Source organism: Motacilla alba, chromosome Z (assembly GCF_015832195.1).
Source record: "Motacilla alba alba isolate MOTALB_02 chromosome Z, Motacilla_alba_V1.0_pri, whole genome shotgun sequence".
Classification (NCBI taxonomy): Eukaryota; Metazoa; Chordata; class Aves; order Passeriformes; family Motacillidae; genus Motacilla; species Motacilla alba.
This window is the reverse complement of record NC_052046.1, coordinates 45,185,821-45,205,518: the sequence shown is the minus strand read 5'-3', so window position 1 is coordinate 45,205,518 and position 19,698 is coordinate 45,185,821. Positions and strand designations below refer to the sequence as shown.

The following is a 19,698-nucleotide window of genomic DNA, read 5'->3' as shown; positions in this document are numbered from 1 at the left end:
ACCTCCTTTCTTTTTCAGTTAAAAGTAAGACATTTTCTTTTTTTTTTTTTACAAGTAGCAAAAGTCAAGAATGAAGTTGAAATCTTATTAACAGATTTTATTACTGCAAAATATTAATTTTTCACTTTAAAAATGTTTGACACTGAATGAGTAAAAAACTTCCTGCCCAGCTGTGAAGGACAGTTAACTTCATTTTGCCACCCTTTTCTTCTTCTAAGATGAAAAACATTATGATGCAATGACCAATGACTATTCTACACTATAATGGGATCTATCCTGAGAAAGCCAAATTAAATAAGGGCTCTTCCAACTTATGATCTCATTAAAATGTTTGTTGGTAACAATTGTTAGAGTTGGATCTGTTACTCAATACCACAGTCAGCATAGAACAAACATCTTGGGGCACTTGATTTTCCCCAGACAATGGCAGTCCTTCCAGTTATTTTATTTATTTTGTAGCTATAAAGACTTTTGTATTACTTCAAGTCATAAACACTTTCTTAAGCTATATACCATATATTGATACTTATTGTTATTAACAGAAACACTATTTTCTGAATTTTTCATTTAATTTAAATCCCCTTCTTATAGAAAGTAAGGAAAAACTGAAGTACACAATCAAATTAGTCAAATCGCAGTAGAATATACATGCAAATGAATAAAAGGCTTTAATCTCCACATACTTACTTGTGACCCATTTCATGGGCAATTGTAAAAGCCAGATTCAGACCATTGTCCTCTGCAATTATACATTTTCGTTTTTCACTGCACATTCCACTCAGGTATGCTATACCTAGGAAACACAACCACCACATTCAATTATTTTTTTGTTATTACTAACTTTATATATTACAGCGCAATTAGACCCAAACAAGACTGAAACCTTGTTGAGGTCAGAGCCATCCAAGTATATAAACAGATATCTGACAAATTTGCAACCAGTGGTAATATTACCTCACGGTAATGATTACATGGACTGCAACGTACAGAAAATGTATTCTTTAAAAGCATTGATCGGTACCTCAACGAGATGTGATAAAACACTGTATGAATGTTAGTACTGCTGTAAAGGAAAATAAATGTCTACAACAATAGGGCACAAGTTTGAACAGGTATTTCTTCTGACAAAAGGATAGAGTGCAAAGCACAGAGTTGTGCCCCTACATTTATCGCTACTAATTACTCATAAAGCGTTCAGCATGTTAGTGGTTTTAAAAACATTTAGAAGAGTCAGATGTCCCAGAAGAGTTCACAGGAGACTACAGCCTGTCAAACATATTTAGTGTAGAAGCTATAATGCCTTTACTACATAATACCTTAGTTTTCAAAAAACCCAATGAAGCCTTAATGGTAGGGTTTTGAGCTCAACCTCAGCTTCTTAACAGTAGTGTCTGTAACTGTAAAAGCTTGATGAACATGAAGCTTAATTTGGGTAATGGTAAATTTTTCGGACCACAAACACATTTAGTGGGGACCGTGGTCGTTGTTCCTCGTTTGAAAATCTGGAGTAAGCAATCAAAACACTGTTTCAAGTGTTCGGCCTTCTTCCCAGGAACTTCCTTTCAATGGAATGGTGCCCCCCAGCTCAGCATGTTTGCTGGATTATTTGCATGTAAAGGTCAAGTTTGAAATGTTTGACAGTATTTGAAATTTAGTCATAATTATCATTCCAATTTAATAAGATAAGCCATTCTTCTTATAGTTCAAATATCTGTCAGTCTGTGAGCACAACACTTCACCCACAAGTAGTAGTAAGCCCATCACTATTCTGCCAACTTTTGAGTATTGTCCTCAAAAGAATTGGCTGAAAGCTTTTGGACACAGAACTTTTGACAAAAAATGCCTTCCAGGACTGAACAAAATGATGACAAATTAAATTTGAATAAGGCAGAGTATTTCAACTTTTACTATTTGTTTCCAAAATAGGGTCTAGCCATATGGGATACAAAAGGAAAAGCAAGCAAAAAAAATGTAGTCCTTCAAATGAGACGTCATGCTAAATATAGGTATCACTTATACTAACTTGAATAAAAAACAGAGAAGAAATGCTCTGAAATGTAATGTTTTATTTCAAAAATGTTCTGTTGCAATGACTGAACTATAACCAAGAATATTTCTAAAATAATTTTGAGCCTAGTTGTTCCACAATTATATGCATCCTCCTTTAAGATTTGATGACCAAACTGAAAAAGCTAGAAAGACTCTTAATGCTGGAGCTTGACATAGTAAAGCTGGTAACAATACCAGAAGAAGTGAACATCAGGGTCCTGACGTTAGCCATCATCAGTGAACTTAAACATTGGTCCAACAAAATAGAAAAATCACTCTTGCCATAGACAAAACCCAGTACTGCATTTTGAAGTGCTGGGAGTGATCTTTTATTATAAGGCAAAACATTCAGAAATACTTTTCTTGCTGTGCTGGTTTTGGCTGCAACAGAATTAATTACACAGTAGCTGGTAAAGAACTACGTTTTGGGTTTGTGCGAGAACACTGAGGGTAACACTGGGAGGTGCTGCTTGTTGCTGAGCAGTGGTTACACAGATTCAAGGCCTCTCCTCCTCCTCACACCACCTCACCACCAAGAGAGCTGGAGCAGGAGCTGGGCAAGACACTGGCAGAGGGCATAGGCAGCACAGATGACCCCGGCTGAGCAGGATACCCCACACCCTGTAGGGCTGTGCTCAGCAAAAAGAGGAGGCAGGAGGCTGCCAAGGGGCTGATGCTCACAGACTGGCCAGGCTTTGGTTGGTTGGTGGTAAGCAATTGTTTTCAGCAGCATCATTTCTCTTGCTTGGATTTTACTTATCTCTATTATTATCCTTCTCATTATTGCTATCATTATTACTGTTATTTTTATTTCAATTAGGAAACTATTTTTATCTGAACCTATTGCTTTTTTCACTCTTACCCTTGCAATTCTCTCCTCCCATTTCACTGTGTGGGAAGAGAGCAAGCAGCTCTGATGTGTTTAGTTGTCATCTGGAGCTCAGTCATGACAGTGTTGATGGCTATTTTCAGTTGGGTAACACTTACTTGCTGGGATGTACAGAAAGAGAATTCCCAAACCTCCATCTTCCTGATGATGCTCAGTACTAACAGAAAACTGCATGATAATCTCTGGCTTTCTTAAGGGAAAAGGAGTCACTAACCTTCTTCTAACCTCTAAAATGGCAGGTTTTCCATACAATAACATGAGTGCTACCAGTTGCTGTCCACTATTCTGACTTCCCCCTCTGTTTACTCCCAAAGAATTATGAATGTTTTAATTTCATACCTATTCTGCAAAAGAAGCAGTCAGCATTATTAGGAATTTTCAATAATACTCATATATTGGTCATATAATACTCATATAATACTCAAGTAATGATCATATATATTGTCACATATCACCAAAAATGTTTTCATACTTGGGATTCTTTGAGAAAATTGATTATGTTTGAACTTTGTAAGTTTGGCAGACAAAACATAAGATTTAAATTTCATAAATTAGATTGCTGATTCTAGAAATGTCTGAAAGCATTAAAAGCAACTAATTAATGCTTTATGTCTTCTCCCCTATTAACCAAATTCAACCTCCCATATGCAAGCCACATTCAACAGCAACTACTGAGTGTATATCAGCCAACTACTAGCTGTGAACTAGCCTCATGTCTTGTTTTTGATTATGAATTTCACATGTAGCAAAAAACAGAGTTCAGTAAGCAGCTGCTCTTGCTTAGTTGTCTGTGCATTAGGTAAGAGACAAAATTTCTTCTTTAAATATATTTATGTTCACTATGTTCACTGAAGCTTCCTGTGATTTATTAACACAGCTGGAACTGCTGCAAGGTTAAATCCACTTAAAAAAAGAAAAAATCAACCCCCTCCAAAAAAAAGAAAAAAAAAAAAAGAAAAAAAATCAATGAACAATTGCTCCCTTGTTATGATTAAGATATTCCTAGTGAACCCCATAGCCTCAACACACTGTTTCAAATTAAAACACTTAGTATCTGAAAAGTATTAGCTAGAAATCAGTAATTTTATCTCACCGACAATATAAGGAAGGATCCGATTATATATCTATAAAGAGCTATGGTTTGCAACAAAAAAAAAAAAACAAAATTACTGCATACATGTCAAAAGTAATTCAAATTACTTCCCTCTGTGGACAACTTTTTCTCAAGTTAACTCAGAAGAAAATACATGCCACATCAATTAGAGTAAAGCTTTAGCTTTGAGTCTGAGAAGAAGCGCATAAGGGACTACATTTTCTTATCAAACATGTAAATATCCAAATGAAATAAATGCTGCTTCAAAAAAGTGGAACTTTTCCCCAAGTCATAGCAGGTTTATTACTCCTGCTATTAGTGCTACCCTTAGACATGGGCGCCTCATTCTACAAATATGACAAATTTTGTTCTTTGTTAATGAACATATGATTCAAACCACCAACCTACTCATTCTTTCAAATTAGGTGCACATCTACACCATTGCTGTTTAAAAGTGCTAGTTCATCTGACTGGGATGTTACACTTAACACCTCACCAGCTAAAGTATCTGAACAAGTCTGTTAGTTTTACCTATTCATTAATGGCCAGCTGCCCATAACATAAATCCTCTACCTACATTAAAAAGGCAACTGTCAGCATTGCCCCAGGAACAAAAACTCCACAGTAAACAAAGCCCAAACAGAATCACAGTAAGAAACATGCAGTCAAGCTTACAAACATTGTCTTCCTTACAGTAACCATAAAACACATAGGTATGACTATAATACTGTATTCTAAAAGGCTAGAAAATTGTTCTTTTCCTTTTAGAGTGAGGACTGTAAAAATAGAGTTAATATTCTGGAACTCTAACTGCCCAAATTACTTACTCATCCCACTTACATTTCTTTTCCTCTGAACTTCCTTGGTTTCACAAGATATTAAAGATTTTTTGTCATGGTATTAGCCGTGAGTTTATTCAGAACTTCCAATAGCATGATCTTTATTTGAATTATCAGCGGTGCACAAAACTCACAAGTCACTACAATAGAAGCATAATTTAAAGCCCAAGTACATCTGGCTTTTGATTCACAAACAAATATTTTACAGTAATAAGTACTTTAAAAATATTTTTAAATAACTGGCAAATCAATGGGCCTGTCAGCACAAAAATCATTATTTAACTGCACTTGATTAGTAATCAAACAAATTTTTTTAGCAGACAAGATGCTTTTTTTAAAAAGCAGGAAAAAAAAGTTTTCCCCCAAGTGGACACTTCAAAGTCTAATTAGCACAAGCTGTTCTGAAGAGAGTCACAGATGACTTCCAGGAAAAACAAGTTTTGTCAGTTGTCTGTGAATCAGCAGCTCTTAACCATGGCAGTAATCAAAACAAAACAGTTAACAACCAAAAATCTCAAATACAAAATGCAAAGCCTAGGAATATTTATTTTTCTCTTTTTAAGTGAGAGATATAACAGCGAGGGCAAATATACATGTGTGTGTCATATCTTCACAAACACACATCACTGCAAGACATCAGAAAAAATAAAGGGATACAATCAAATCAGCTTCTGTTGCATTATTCCCAAATGTAACTTAAATTTCATGAGTGTCTCTTGTTATTTTATTATTTATGTACATCTCAGAAAATCCATGCTTTCAGCAGAACATCAATAACTCCACTAATTTATATGTACTAATAGCTGCATGATTTTATGTTTCAGAATAGACTATTGAGCTTATTCTTACACCTTGAAACAAACTGCTGCACTTCAATCCTTAGAGCAGGAAAAAAGACTAAAAATAGAGAGCGTGTATACATGTCATAATTGCAAAATTAAATTTTGAATGTGGGTTTACACAGTTTTCGGTTTTTAGTTCTTGCACCCTCTGAAGGGTCCACAGGCCTCTAAAATGCTGTTAGAGGGATGGGATGGAAAAAGTGCTGGTAGATAGTTATTTTCTTCTAAAATCCTGCCCACATGGAAAACATTTCTTCCAAGATGAATACACAGAGGAGACAATAAGTAAATTTTCCCCACTGCCCATTCCTGGTCTTTGCTGACAAGGGATGCAGGGATGCCCTGAGCTAAAGGCTGGCTGCATCGGTACAGTTAACTTTAACAGCCAGGAAAGCATTTTTTTCTCTGAATTTGGGTTTCTTTCTTACCTGCATCTATCTGGGTCCATCACATGTCATGGCAAATAACTCCAGAGTGTAGTTGCTTACAACAGTGCATATTTCTCTTTTTATGAAGACTGCAGAGAGGGTGTTCTGACTCAAACACAAAGTTCTATTCATCTATTCAAAGTCATTTATGCTCTCCTAGACCTCTGTCAGCAATTGCAATGATCAACTGAGAAGATCTAGTGAATTTAGCAACTTCTCTGGCAGAGGCCTTTTACATGTATTTGACATCTTTTGTCCCACTGCAAACCTTACTTACTCTTGTACTACTACAGTCCCACAAAAGTGGATGTAGTCAAAATTACTATTGTACCATGGGTTAATAAAAGACAAATATAATGATTTTGCTGTGGTTTTCTAGTCTTCCCTGCTCAGTCCTAACATTCCGTTTACCAAGCTGATCATGAGGACCAATGGTATCCTGGGTACATTGGGAAGAGCATTGCCAGCAGGCTGAGTGAGGTAATCCTGCCCCTCTACTCAGCTCCAGTGAGGCCACACCCAAGTGCCATGTACACTTCTGGGCCCAAGAAAGACAAAGAGCTACTGCAGTGGAGGACACAGAGCTGATCTGTGATCTGGAGCATCTCTCTTATGAGAAGAGACTGCAGGAGCTGGGCCTGTTTAGTCCAGAGAAGAGAAAACTGAGAGGGGAATCTTATTAGTGAATATTAACATCTCAAAAGCAGGTGCCAAGAGAATAGTGCCAGACTCTTTTCCATGGTGCCCAGTGACAGGACAAGGAGCAATGACCATAACCAAAACACGAGAAATTCCACCTCAACATGAGGAAAAACTGCTTTACATTGAGATTGTCAGAGCACGGGAACAGGCTGCCCAGGGAGGTTGTGGAGTCTCTATCTTGGAAGACATTCAAACCCACCTGGACGTTTCTTTTTTCACCAGCTCTAGGTGAACCTGCTTTTGAAGGGGGATTGGACTGGATGATCTCCAGAAGTCCCTTCCAACCCTAACAGTTCTTGGATTTTCAGAGAACTGGCCCTTACCATTCTCTGATCTCTTTCCTCAGTGGCAGCAAAGCCCCCGACTTCTCACATATAGATTGAAGACTAGCATTTTTCTTAATATGCATTACCTTGTCTATACTTCCATCTTCTTTTTCCCTTCCTTTTCAGTACCTTGATATCTGTGAACAATTCTTTTTGTCAGTTTCTTTAGTGAACTATCCAGAATGCTTCAAACCATATGAAAGCATACGCAGGCTACCACTATTCCAACCAGTTTATGAAGCAAGGCAGCTCTGAAGTCAAGGATACTTTCTTCCAGTGTAAAAACTGACAAATAATTCCCATGTCTTCTTTTTTAACTAATAAGCCACATATAAAAATTTCTTAAAAATGCAAAGGAAAATATTTAATGCCATAACGCACTGTAACATGGTCACTGAGTACAGTCAGTACACTTTAAAAATCTTCTAATTGCCCCCCCCCCCCTTTTTTTTTAAAGGCAAAATCACCAAGTGGAAAACTTGTCCATAAAAATATGCATGAACAGGAAAAGACACAGATGGAAAAGAAAACTGCATAGTGTTAAAAGAAAAGCAGAAAGTAATAAATTTGGGAAAGTCACAACTTCCTTTTCTCCTCATTTCACCTTCTTTCTGTAATCTAGAAAGAGAAAAAAGCCCAACTTGAATAGATTGTATATAATTAGTATTAAAGAGGTCCTAAATTATTCTAATCAGAAGAAAATATGAAAAATTGGATATGAAGTTTAATGCAATAAAAATTTTCTTCGATTCATATTTTGTCATACTACAAACATGAAAGAAAAAACAAATGTAACATTTCTAAGAAATTGAAACAGTTTACTTTAACTTCCTCATGGCATAATTTTCATAAGCAACTTTTCTAGATGTTTGTTTTACATGGCATAGAAAATTAATAAGAATCCTGATCTAAATTTATAAATTAAATATTTGGACAGAAGTAGAAATGTCTATTTTTAGGACTTACACAATAAAGACTTTCAGTTCCTAAATTACCTGGGTAAATTATAAGAGTGCCTTATGAAACCTTCATGGAACTGCTGTATACAATCAAATAAGATGTGACTTTGAAGACACCTCAACTTATTTTGCAACTAAGGGAAATTTTGTTACTTAAAGAGCCAGCAACAGGTTTCAAGCTTAGCATGAGAACAGCTCTTACGAAATACAGGCATAAATAAGTTCATCTTGAGGATATGCTTTTCACTGATGCATTGGATAGACATGAGAGATCCAGAGCTTACTTTTAATGATTATCACATGCCCCAGATGATGAGTTTGGGCCTGCTTCCTACCATAAAACTATTTATGTACACCAACAAAAGCCTTTTGTACTCTACGAAATGGTGAGATGGATGACAGTGAACACTGCAGTATACCACAGGAAGTAATTTTAACAATTCAAACTTGCTTTCTGTTTTACAACTTGCTCTACAATTACATCTTCTTTAAAGGTGGGCAATGTGACAATGCTGCTTCGCAGTCTTTCAGGCTTTCCCACACAGACTCTAAGGAAAGACTGCTATAAATGGATTGTCACAATGACTGGGAAATACATAAACCAAAGAATACACTTCCCTTTTACTTCTTTACCTTTGTGACTGCATGCATCACTACTCCAGACTGACACCTACACTTGTGTAGTGTTACAAGATGCACATGCTATGAAGGTTGTGTGATATTCATTTGACTGTCTCTATGCTTATACATACATACATATATTCACTTTTCTTTTCCTTCTCTTTTGTTCTTTATTTAGTTCAACTTTAATTTTTCTTTTTCAAACCTGCTTTTCTTGCATAAACCTGTTTATTAAAAAAAAGTTACTTTTTGGTTTCTGGTCAGGAAACCCCTAAAAGAAGTGTGGTGGCAAGGGTGATGTACTTATGAAGCTGAGCAAAGAATGTAGGGAATGACTGATCACAGCTGCTGCAAAGAAAACTGAACCCAAGAGGGACTGGAAAGCAAGTTTTAAATAAATGCCTACATCAGTTCAGTGGATTAACTGCTTGTGGAAATGTTTATGCCTGAGTTAATCACAAGAGTGTGAATGGCTTCTTGAGTTAGCCAGCCCAGCAAGTGCTAAGTGCATATGTAGCTCAGCTCAAAGGAGAGTATAAAAACTGAATAACTGACAAAATGAACTTAGAACAGAGCAATGGGCTTCAGTAGGCTTTAACACACATATTCCTTCCCAGGGGATGCTCAGCATCATGACAGTGAGCATATGAGGGCCAATAGTGAGAATGAGATTTGTACTGTGATCCCACAGTGTATTGCAATGGCTACACAATGGCTTACACTGATTTCAGTAAATTGCCATATCATTCTGCTAAATCAAAATCCCACATAATATCAAATGTCTTCAGGTAAGTACATTTTGTTTTAAACATTAAACACTCCTTGTGTGGAATATCTAATAGAATCTGGCCATAGAATTCTGACCCTCATGAATGCAGAATACCCATAGAGGGTATTCTTTCAAAGATAAAAGAAAAAGTAATTAAAAAAAAAAGTAATACTGTTTTATACAGCATCCATACAGAAGTAGCCTTTTCTAAAACATATTCTCTTCCTTGCTGTTTTCAGCTTGAGTCAAGTTCTGTTCAGTTGCAGGAAACGAATCTCATTTCAGAGCATGCAGTAGCTCTTGAAACTATCAGTAAGCAAGTGGGACCACTGTGAACATCTGGAATATGTAAGTGGCTATCTGTGTTTAATAGTGCCACACAAAAGCTTGAGAGAGGAGTTCTTGAAAGTGAAAATTCTCTCTGAAGTTCTTTTAAGGGACAAATTTTTCCTCAGATCATTTAAAAATAAATTTTCCCATTGTAAAAACAGATAACAGGAAAAAATATTATGAGACCTGCATTTTTCCTTCCAGAACACTTATTTAAAACAGCCTGACTAGTGTTGGATGATTTATATCTGGTATTTGCCCATTCAAAAATAGAAGGCACATATTTACTAGGACAATGCTCTTGCAAACAGTTTTCAGTTCATAAATTCCTGGAGTTTGTTGGTATGATTCTCAGGAAGTTTGATTTCAATGAAAGCAAGCTGAATAGACTGAGAGTATCAGGTCTTTCGTCTTCCAGGGTACCCATTATAACCCAAAATAACCTTTGCAAAGTCTGCAAGATGTAATTGAGAACTAGAATGCAGCATTAGCCCCTGCTTGAGCAGTCAGAGTAAAAGGAAGACTTACTTGATGTTTTATTCAGTGGAGGGTACTACCACCCTGAGAACATAAAAACTTCAGTATAGACTCAAAACAAACTACAAAAAAAAACCCCAAAACCCTTGTTGCCACTTAAAAGCCACAAAAGGGAGCTATGAAACAGATTCAAACTTTAAGTCTTCCCAAAGACATTCAAATGAAGAGTGAGACTTGGCCCTATCCCTCTGTTCTGTTCTGCTGACCTTTGTGGAGCACTTTTCCTTGCGTTTTTACAAGTTAGATGCAGTTGGATAGATCATCTGCAGTTCTCTCCACAAATGTGGAACTCTCTTTGTCGCCTCTTCAGTTAAAGGACTCATGTACCATGGACTTCCAATCCTACTCTTCAAATAGATGTGTTTTTTACAATCTAATTCCATCACACTGCTTCCCCCCCCCCCCCCCCCCATTATATAGTTACGGGATGCAGAAACTGATGCATTAGTTGCAAGGAGCTACCTGCCACTCTGAAAACATTGTTCTGAAAACATTTCCACTAAAAAACACTGGGATTCCCTAGTGCACAACACTATATAAGGCTGACTATTCATGCATAACTTTGCAAATGCTTCTTTTAAAGGGATAAAGATACTATACACAAGCATATCTATGAAAAGCCAAACACAAGAATAATATTAGCAAAATGGATGCTAGCTAGGAAACAAATATTTTACAGCCATATATTTTGAATGCATTTATTTTGTAATGTGTGACTGCACATATTATTTTTTTTATTTTTTAAATTTAATTGTATGCATGACACATTAAGTGAAGAACTATTCTTTATACAAACTAATCCAGAGTATATACTGGTATTATATCATACATAGTAACTTATTATTGATGCATGATTGTTTACAGCTCCAACCCATATGATTTTATATTTTTCATATTAAAAAAAAAAACCATAAAAGATGAGTACTGAAGTTGAAAAATCCAGGAGACAGTGAAAGATATTTTTAAATGCTCACAGCTGCTTGGACCTGATTCAGTTGTTCAACAATTTCAATGAATAGAGTGACACAAAATATAATTCACTGTTTAATGCATTGAGAGGGTCTCAAAATCACTCATGTTTTTTATCTTTTGCAATCTGTTTAGCAAAAATGGTAAATTTTCTCCTGGTGAAAAATCCTAAGTAAGCCACGCCCACTTCTGTCCTCTGCTTTGTGTCTCACTGCCCATGCCCCTTGGCATGAGAATCTCTTATGTACCATGGCAGTATTGCTCAGAGGCTTCACTCATTTTTCACTTCTGTATCTGGCACGCTTAAGCAAAGGATCCCCATATGAAGTTAGAAAGTACACAGTATTCACAAGATAGACACAAATTACTGTGATAATTACCATGCAATTTCCTTCTCTTTTCTTTAACACATAGTAAATATGGACCATATAATACATAGGATTCCTTGTCCTTAATTTGGAGTGCCTTTTTCTGACGGACACAGGAATTTTGTGTATGGACCAAATTCTGAACTGAAGTTCCGGGTTGAAACATAAATATTTTAAATGCTATTCAGTGTAATGTTAAAATTCTTACATGTACTACATCTCTCTATACTTCAAATTCCTTTGGAAAAGGATTTTAAATACCTCAGATAAGTTGAAACTCAACAGAAAACAGAATAAAATTAAAACCATACTTAGAGATGAACAAGCATAATCTGTAGAAAATGAAAAAGTTTTATTGCATTTTCACAGAAAGAATATGAAATTACAAGGACCTGTGGATGGTACTGAGGTGTATTACACCACCCCTCACTCAAGTCAAGAGCCAAATTCAGAGCTTGATCTTGTAGCTGAATCCACTCGGATTTAAACATATGTTAAGAACAATGATCCCATGTTAACTAAATGAGAAAGAGCACAACTAAATCTGAACTGGAATGTGCAATGGGAATTAGATATAGGTCTAACCCAATAGTTACTATGTCAATATAGGAAAAAATAATGTCTAATCTCAGAGACATTTCAAGGCAGACATCTATCTGGAAAAGTTTATTTCTTTAGTAACCAAGGAATGATTGCACCTTTAATACTATCTTAACAACAGTGCATTTATTTTTTTTATTTTGAACTATTACACAAATAAACAGCTATTATACAAATACATAGTACCAAAGACAACCATCCACACCAACATTATCAAAAAATACACAAAATTATCCTGCACATCAAATGAGCAACATGTTTCAGCCTCAAATATACCTTGAAATAGAACATCCAGAGGCTAATGGAAGTTCAGTACAGAACGTCATGGATTTTCTCAGCTCTATCTAACATTTACAAAGACTTCATTGTAAAGATCTGAAACTATATGTAGACATGAAAATTAACCTTCCCATCGTCCTAAACACTCTCAAAGGCCCTACTGCTTCCTAAGACAGACTGTTAACACATACTTAGGAAGAAAGCAGTAAGTGGCCTCTGTAGTATAATCTGAAAAACAAAACAGAAAATACCTTTTCCATTACTTTCAGCTCTCTAAATACATTGGTTAACTACTTCAAAGTAAAATAACATAAAATAAAAAAAAAAAGGTGTTGCCTGCATCAGGTCCTTGATCAATCATTTAATGAAGAAAATCATTTAATGAAGAAAAATACTTTAAGTATGGTAAGAGTCACTAATTAAAACCTCAGTGATTATGAAATTGCCATCATGAGTCCATTCAGACAGATTCATTCTCTGCCACCCTACTGCTGTTGAGATTAATTAAGCTTTAAACAGTTTAAATAAAGCACTGGAAAATTAAACAATCTGATGTGTTGTAACCCAGTTATTTTGTGTCTGAAGTTACAACATCACTTGAAAACAAAGGTTTGCATATCTTGATGTGAAGACTTATCTCTCTGGTCTCACTGGAGTCTTGTCATATTCCAACTCAGTAAGACAAGAGGCAAGGTAAGATAGGACTGCAACTTAAGAGCTTTGCTGGAAATATGAAGCTTAATAATTTTCAGAACTGAATTTAATATAAAAAGAATAAAGTTGAGGATTGTCTGGATGTAATGACTGAGCACGTGTAGTGTAGTCAGCATTCTGCATTACTGAGAAACTGCATCAAGCATGCATAATTAATTTGATGTTTTACGACATATGAGGTAAATTCTTTTTACTTCTTTTGCTTTGATTCATTTATTGGAATTCAAAATTAATTAGGATCTGTTTTGCTGTACTTACAGACATGTAACTCACTGACAAAACCAAATTTTATTCTGTAGGCTGTAGAAGTAAAAATTTTCCAATTTTTTTTTTTTTAAATCTTGTGTATTAAAGGTACTTATATACTAGATACATTGGACTATTGAATGGATATCACTTCCTAGGGAACTTTTGCATTTCTAAAGAAAAAAATCAATGTTCAGAAGTCACATGTGAATAATAGAGCTACTGAGGCATTTGCAGGCCCTGACACATCTGAGCTACCATGCTTTTCTTTTAGAAAAAATGAAAGTCCAGAAATTAAAACTGAGTGAGATCTCTTTGGCTACCTTTTCTATAAAAGCACTTACAAGATGGTCCTGCTCTCACTGTATGAGGTGCTCCTCTCTATGAAAGTCTGTGAACTATTATTATTATTATGATTTTGCTGGAAAAGAGAATGTTGCATGAATGCAAAATTGTATGCATTGTAAAGGTTATGGCTTAAGATTAGGTTAGGCATTGGAAATTTCTACAGGAAATCTTCTGCAGATTAAATTGTGAGCCCAGTTTTCTGAATGTCAGAGAATGACATGAATGAAAAAAAATCTTTCCTTTACATAGGATACATTCTTAGAGTATCTATTGTTCAGTGGGGCAAATCAATTCAAAGAGCAAAACACAGAGCTTAACATGCTTTTGCTGTTTTTGCAAATATTGTCTAGCATCAAGCTTGGAGATATGTCAGAGAACATTTAAGACCTAAGAAATTTAGCAGACTGTAGTTATGCCTTTGCTGGGAGAAACTTGCTGTAATTGTTTCTCATCATCCAATCTGTCATTCAGCTGCCCTCCTCCCACTCTGAATTCCCTATGGCACCAAGAACAGTAACATTCACAACAAAACCAAGCAAATTAACTACACTAGTGATGAATATCTGAAAAAATTGCTGGTGTACATCTCTATGTACAAGTAACCTTAGTCAACAGAATTTTAAAATTGTATATACTCATACAATATTCAGTTACTTAAAATGTAACACTTTTCACCAATATGCAACTAGACTGTGAGCAATGCTGAAATGTTAAAAAAAACCTAGATGTTGCAAAAATATTACAAGACTCACTTTTCTAACCTTAAACTATTTCATTCTCTAAGCATTCTTCGTGTACTTCTATCTGCAAGACTAACTGTATTCTGCTATGTGCAGAGCAGTACCTAAACATAGGTTCTATATTCCATCCTACATGGTAGCAGTCGTGGCCCACACCCCAGTCTCAGCTTTACCTGTCTTGTGGAAACATCTGTTTCCAAAAATGCACATCAACTTTAGGACATACCATAAATGACAGGCTGTGGGATTTTTGGATTCCTGTTTGCCTTGACTGATTAGAAACCTTCCTATACCCCACAAGTGACAACACCTTAATAACCCACAATATTGATCTGGAACAGCTGCAAGAGTGTTTCTTCACTAACTGACTCAACAGAAGAGAAGTAACAAGCAAAAAACAAAAACTAACAAAGACTAACCCTGACAGCATGGCTTTTGTCTCAAGGGCTCCTGTTCTGCAGCCCACAGGCACTTGAACTAGGTTTGAATTAGCAGCATTGAGTGCCTGGGGAAGTCCAGCACACAGCTCAGCATGAGGAGGTTCACAGCAATTCCCAACAAACTGTTACCAGCTAGTTAGGCTGAGGGCAGCTGTGCCAGACTACAACGGAGCGGTAGTCTGGATAAGAGGAGGGAGGCTAGATGAATGGATTCAGATGAGGAAGCACAGGGAAACAGACTTCTTCAGTTTACTTCAGCTGGGCTGCTGCCTGTCTTGTGTGCAACTTCTTTGGCTGCTTGTGCATTGGTAACTGGCCCTAAGCATTCATCTTCAGTATTTCCAGCATTAACCCTCACTGGACATGGATAGTCTGCTCAATTCCCGATTTCTATTGTATCTCTTAATGCATAGGGCTGGTCTAAACCTTTGTCCCTCAGGTAAAAGTCTGGAGGAAAACTCCAAGCTCTTTATATTAAAGATCTATAGCTTTCATATTAGGAAAGAAAAGTAAATAAATCTATCTTTGGTATTTTTCTAAGTTGGATGGGAAATATGTTCTTTCACTTCATTTTGGTTTGTGATCTTTATTGTGCTGATGTTTGTCTGATTCCTCATCGGTTATGATTTGTATCCATGTCATTGAGTTCCTCTGCACCAGTATAAAGACCTGATGGCGTCTTAATTTTCTGCCTTTTTTTTTTATTTTTTTGTATCTGCAACACCAGGTGTTACCAAATTTAAAGATTTTTTTATATACTGTATTTATGCCCATAAACAATCTGACAAGTTTTTAGAGGAATTCAGTTTAGAGATTGCATTTTATTGGAAAATGCTTTTTCGCAAACAGTTTAGATAGAATCACATTTTCATAGCTGTTATTTTAACTGAAAATGTTATCTAAAAATAAATGACCAAAACCAGAAGAAGTCACTGCCTGAGTTTCAGCAGATTAACAGGGCCCCAAACTGATCCCAATACAAGACAAGCATCATTTTAGAATATTTCCATGCTTGTAACACTGCACTCTAAGAACTTTCTAGTACGGTGTTTCCACAGAAGACATTAGCTAGCAGCAAACAACAAATTTAATGCAAAAGAAATGTGCCTCAGAGAGTCACTAACTTGATTGCTGAAGTCAAAATGTAGACAAGAGGAAGAGAAATTAAAATGTGCTTACACTTGCTTCAAGAAATAGTCTTTCTGTGTTTGCTTGTAAGCCTACTTGTTGAGAAAACATCTGTTGATTTCAATGAGAAAATATCTGTTTATTTTCCTCTCGTAAAGGTTTTTGCAATATCCCAATAACAATTTTCCCTATGAATCATTGCTACTTCAATATGATAACACCAGAAGGGTTGCACACAAAAACAGTAAGCATGTGCAATCTCCAGTTTGCATTTTGTGCTGATTCTATTGCAATGGACTTCTCTGGAAACCAACAATTGAATTACTTCTTAAATTTTTTAGAAATTCACTGGGATGTCTACACTCATAATTTTACCTCTCATCAGGCCAAGAAAAAGAGCAACATTCCAAATCACCAAAAATTAAGAAGGTAGCTTCCTCTGACTAAGTTACCAAAACTTGCTTTGGAGAAACATGATATGATGCCAAAACCCAGTTGCCTTCTTGGGGAAAAGAACCTTGGACAATTACATCTCTAACACAATCTTTTCATTAGCTAAATTTAATTTATTTTTTATAAAAGCATTTTTCCACCCTCAGAGAAATCCTCTGTTGTAATCACAGTATGTCCCTAATGACCATACTGAAAAATAAGGTCTGAAACCTCTCTTTAAACAACAGAGAAACTGTGAGAATCAAGGGAGAAGTATGATATGAGCACTTCTGTGCAGGAATAAGTGGGAGAAAGCATACAAATGAGCAGAACAGGAGGGGCAAAAAGAATAAAGAATGCTGCAGTCAACCAGCCAACCAATCAGAGGAAGTGCAAGAACACTCGGATCTGGTCAATTTTCAGCCTAAAACAATTGTTTTGTGGTTCCCCACCCAGAATGAATTTGACAGTGGCTGCAACAACTGGCAATGCTGAAACCAGAATAGCTTTGCAGAAATCAATTGACCTGAGCTGACTGATACCATATGAGAGTCTAGCTTAATGTTACACAGAAACAGGGCATTAGATAAGGAAAGCAATTATCCGAGTTACTCTGGATTTACACTACAAAGTAAGAAAACAGACCCTCAACTTCCTGGCTACAGCAGAGATTTAAAAGCATTTCTAACAATAGGGAAATACTTAATATTGAAAGGCATAAAATAAATACATTCTACTTCCTAAATTTCAAGACACTTTGGGGAAATCAAATAAAATTCCTGAAATCATTCCTCTCTTTCTGTCTACTTTGCAAAACTATAAAATATGAAGTATTAATGAGTTTTGGAATCACCAAATGGTTGGACAGGACCTTAAAGATCATCTAGTTCCACCCCTCCCTGCCATGAGCAGGGAAAACTTTCACTAGATCAAGTTGTTCAGGGGTCAATCCAACCTGGCCTTGTACTCCCACAACTAGGCAACCTGTTTCAGGGCTTCACCACCCCCTGAGAAAAGAATTTCTTACCTATACCTAGTCTACACCTAACCTCTTTCACTTTAAAATCATTTCCCCTTGTCCTGACACTATATGCCTGCATAAAAAACCCCTCTTCCTTCTTTTTTTAAGTCCCCTTTAGGTACTGGAGTGCCCCAATGAGGTCTCCCCAATGCCTTCTCTTCTCCATGATACTTGGTCTACAAGATAGATGGATTATTTTTTCCCCTAAGAATGCAATATTTTGACAAACAATGCAAATAATGGTTTTTATCACTATAGAAAAAAAATCTTGCATTTTTCCACCTTAAATGCTTTTATGAAGCAATATTTAGAAGATTATCACCATACATTTTGTTCAAAATCATTAATGAAATATATTTCAGTGTATTTCTAGGAAGGTTAGTCATATAGTTTTGATTTTGAGTAAACATTTTTTCTGGTTAACAGCATTCTAGTTAATTATGTCTTTAAACCATTAAATCTTCATATAAATCATTGTTATTTTAAAAGACAATGAAAAAGTACTTTTTGAAGAGCGCATAAATTCTTTACTTTCTGTAGAACAAGACTGGAAGTACAGAAAAGTGTGTTATTTGCCACCTAAATACATGAGAACTTCGTCTACATAACAGAATACTGGCACTTTCTCTCTCTGGGTTAAGAGGATACCCATGTGCAGACTGAAGAGTGTGAGCCTTGGCATGTAATGACAAAACAATAAATCCAGTATTCGTCTGCTTAGTATCCATCACTGCAAAGAACTATTATCCAACATGACAACCCTTTCCAATAATGAGGTCTGTCCTGTACATGCTCTCTTCTCATAACTTTCATTTCTGGATAGCCTAAAGTGCTACAAAGATCACTTTGATTGCCTCCCATTCCTGTACAGTTATATTAATATTTCAGAGAGAATTGCTTTATTTCTCTTTTTATGGTAGAGTCTGTACTGTGCATTCTTCTGGACTTTTTGAGAGAGGGGAAAGTGACGCAAGGTCTGGACATAGGGAAATTGTATAATACATTAGCATTTCTCATTTACCATCTTTGGCAAATTCTGTAATTTACAGCATGTGATACATCTCTGGAATATACTGTCTCTTTTTGCCTACAAACTTGTTGCATGAATATAGGAAGATCAAACTGCCCTTCAATTCCTTTCAACAAACTTTTACTCATGATCTAATCTAAAATATTTTGCTTTTCCTAGGGAAAAAAAAAAAGTCAGAGTAGGTACCAAAACGAAGCAACCTTCTACACATACTTTCAACAATTTGGCATTATAGACCTGTTAGCCTTAAAATAATTGACATAATATATCCCTGACAGTAAGAAAACTTTTAAAATTCTTTTCAAGAGGAATGTGCAAAGTTTTTCAACACTCTTCCTTAGATGAGCTCCAGAATGATGGTGGACAAGACCCTCAGAGAATTATCTTCTAAACAGTGAGCGTGGCATGGACCCACAGTACTATAACTAATTATGGAAGAAATGATGCCCTACATTTATTGAAAGGTAAAATATTCATCTGGGGAAATAATGATTGAAATTTAAAAAAGAGATGATGAAACACAGGGAAAATAATGACCTTTGCTTTTCCTGCACAAGTTTACCTGTACAGAAAGAACTATATATACAAAATGTGGCTCAGTTCCCAAAGAAGCCTCCAAACAATAACACAGAGAATGGGAAATTCTACAACTGCCAATCCACAATATGCCAGATCATTCAGTCAAGGTCTCTACTTCATTTTTCTTATCAATATTAAGACAACATTAAGTTACAATTCTTTACTTCCTGTGCTCTTACCAATTAATAGCCTGCCATATTTTCAAGTTTCATCCCAGCTTGGTCACCACAGAACTGTTAATTAGTGACACTCGAGTAAGTTTAATCTTATTCAATTTAAAATTCTATTCTGAGACAAATAGCTCTTCTACCACCTCCAAGCTTCAGCCAAAGAAAAAACATCATTCAGTAAAAATCCTTGAATATATTCACTTCAATTCCGAAATTCAGGAAGCAGCCTATCCTGATTTAGATATACTGG

At 35.9% G+C, this 19,698-nt stretch overlaps 1 protein-coding gene across 2 annotated transcripts in view; it reads right to left on the bottom strand.

The window, feature by feature from the left end:
* The window catches only part of ADAMTS19 (ADAM metallopeptidase with thrombospondin type 1 motif 19), a 130,237-nt gene that overhangs the window by 63,931 nt on the left and 46,608 nt on the right, over positions 1–19,698 (bottom strand). For both annotated transcript variants that reach the window (XM_038125015.1, XM_038125016.1), the window contains exon 8: positions 688–793. In XM_038125015.1, the coding sequence (XP_037980943.1) occupies positions 688–793 (106 nt within the window). The remainder of the gene's footprint in view (positions 1–687; positions 794–19,698) is intronic.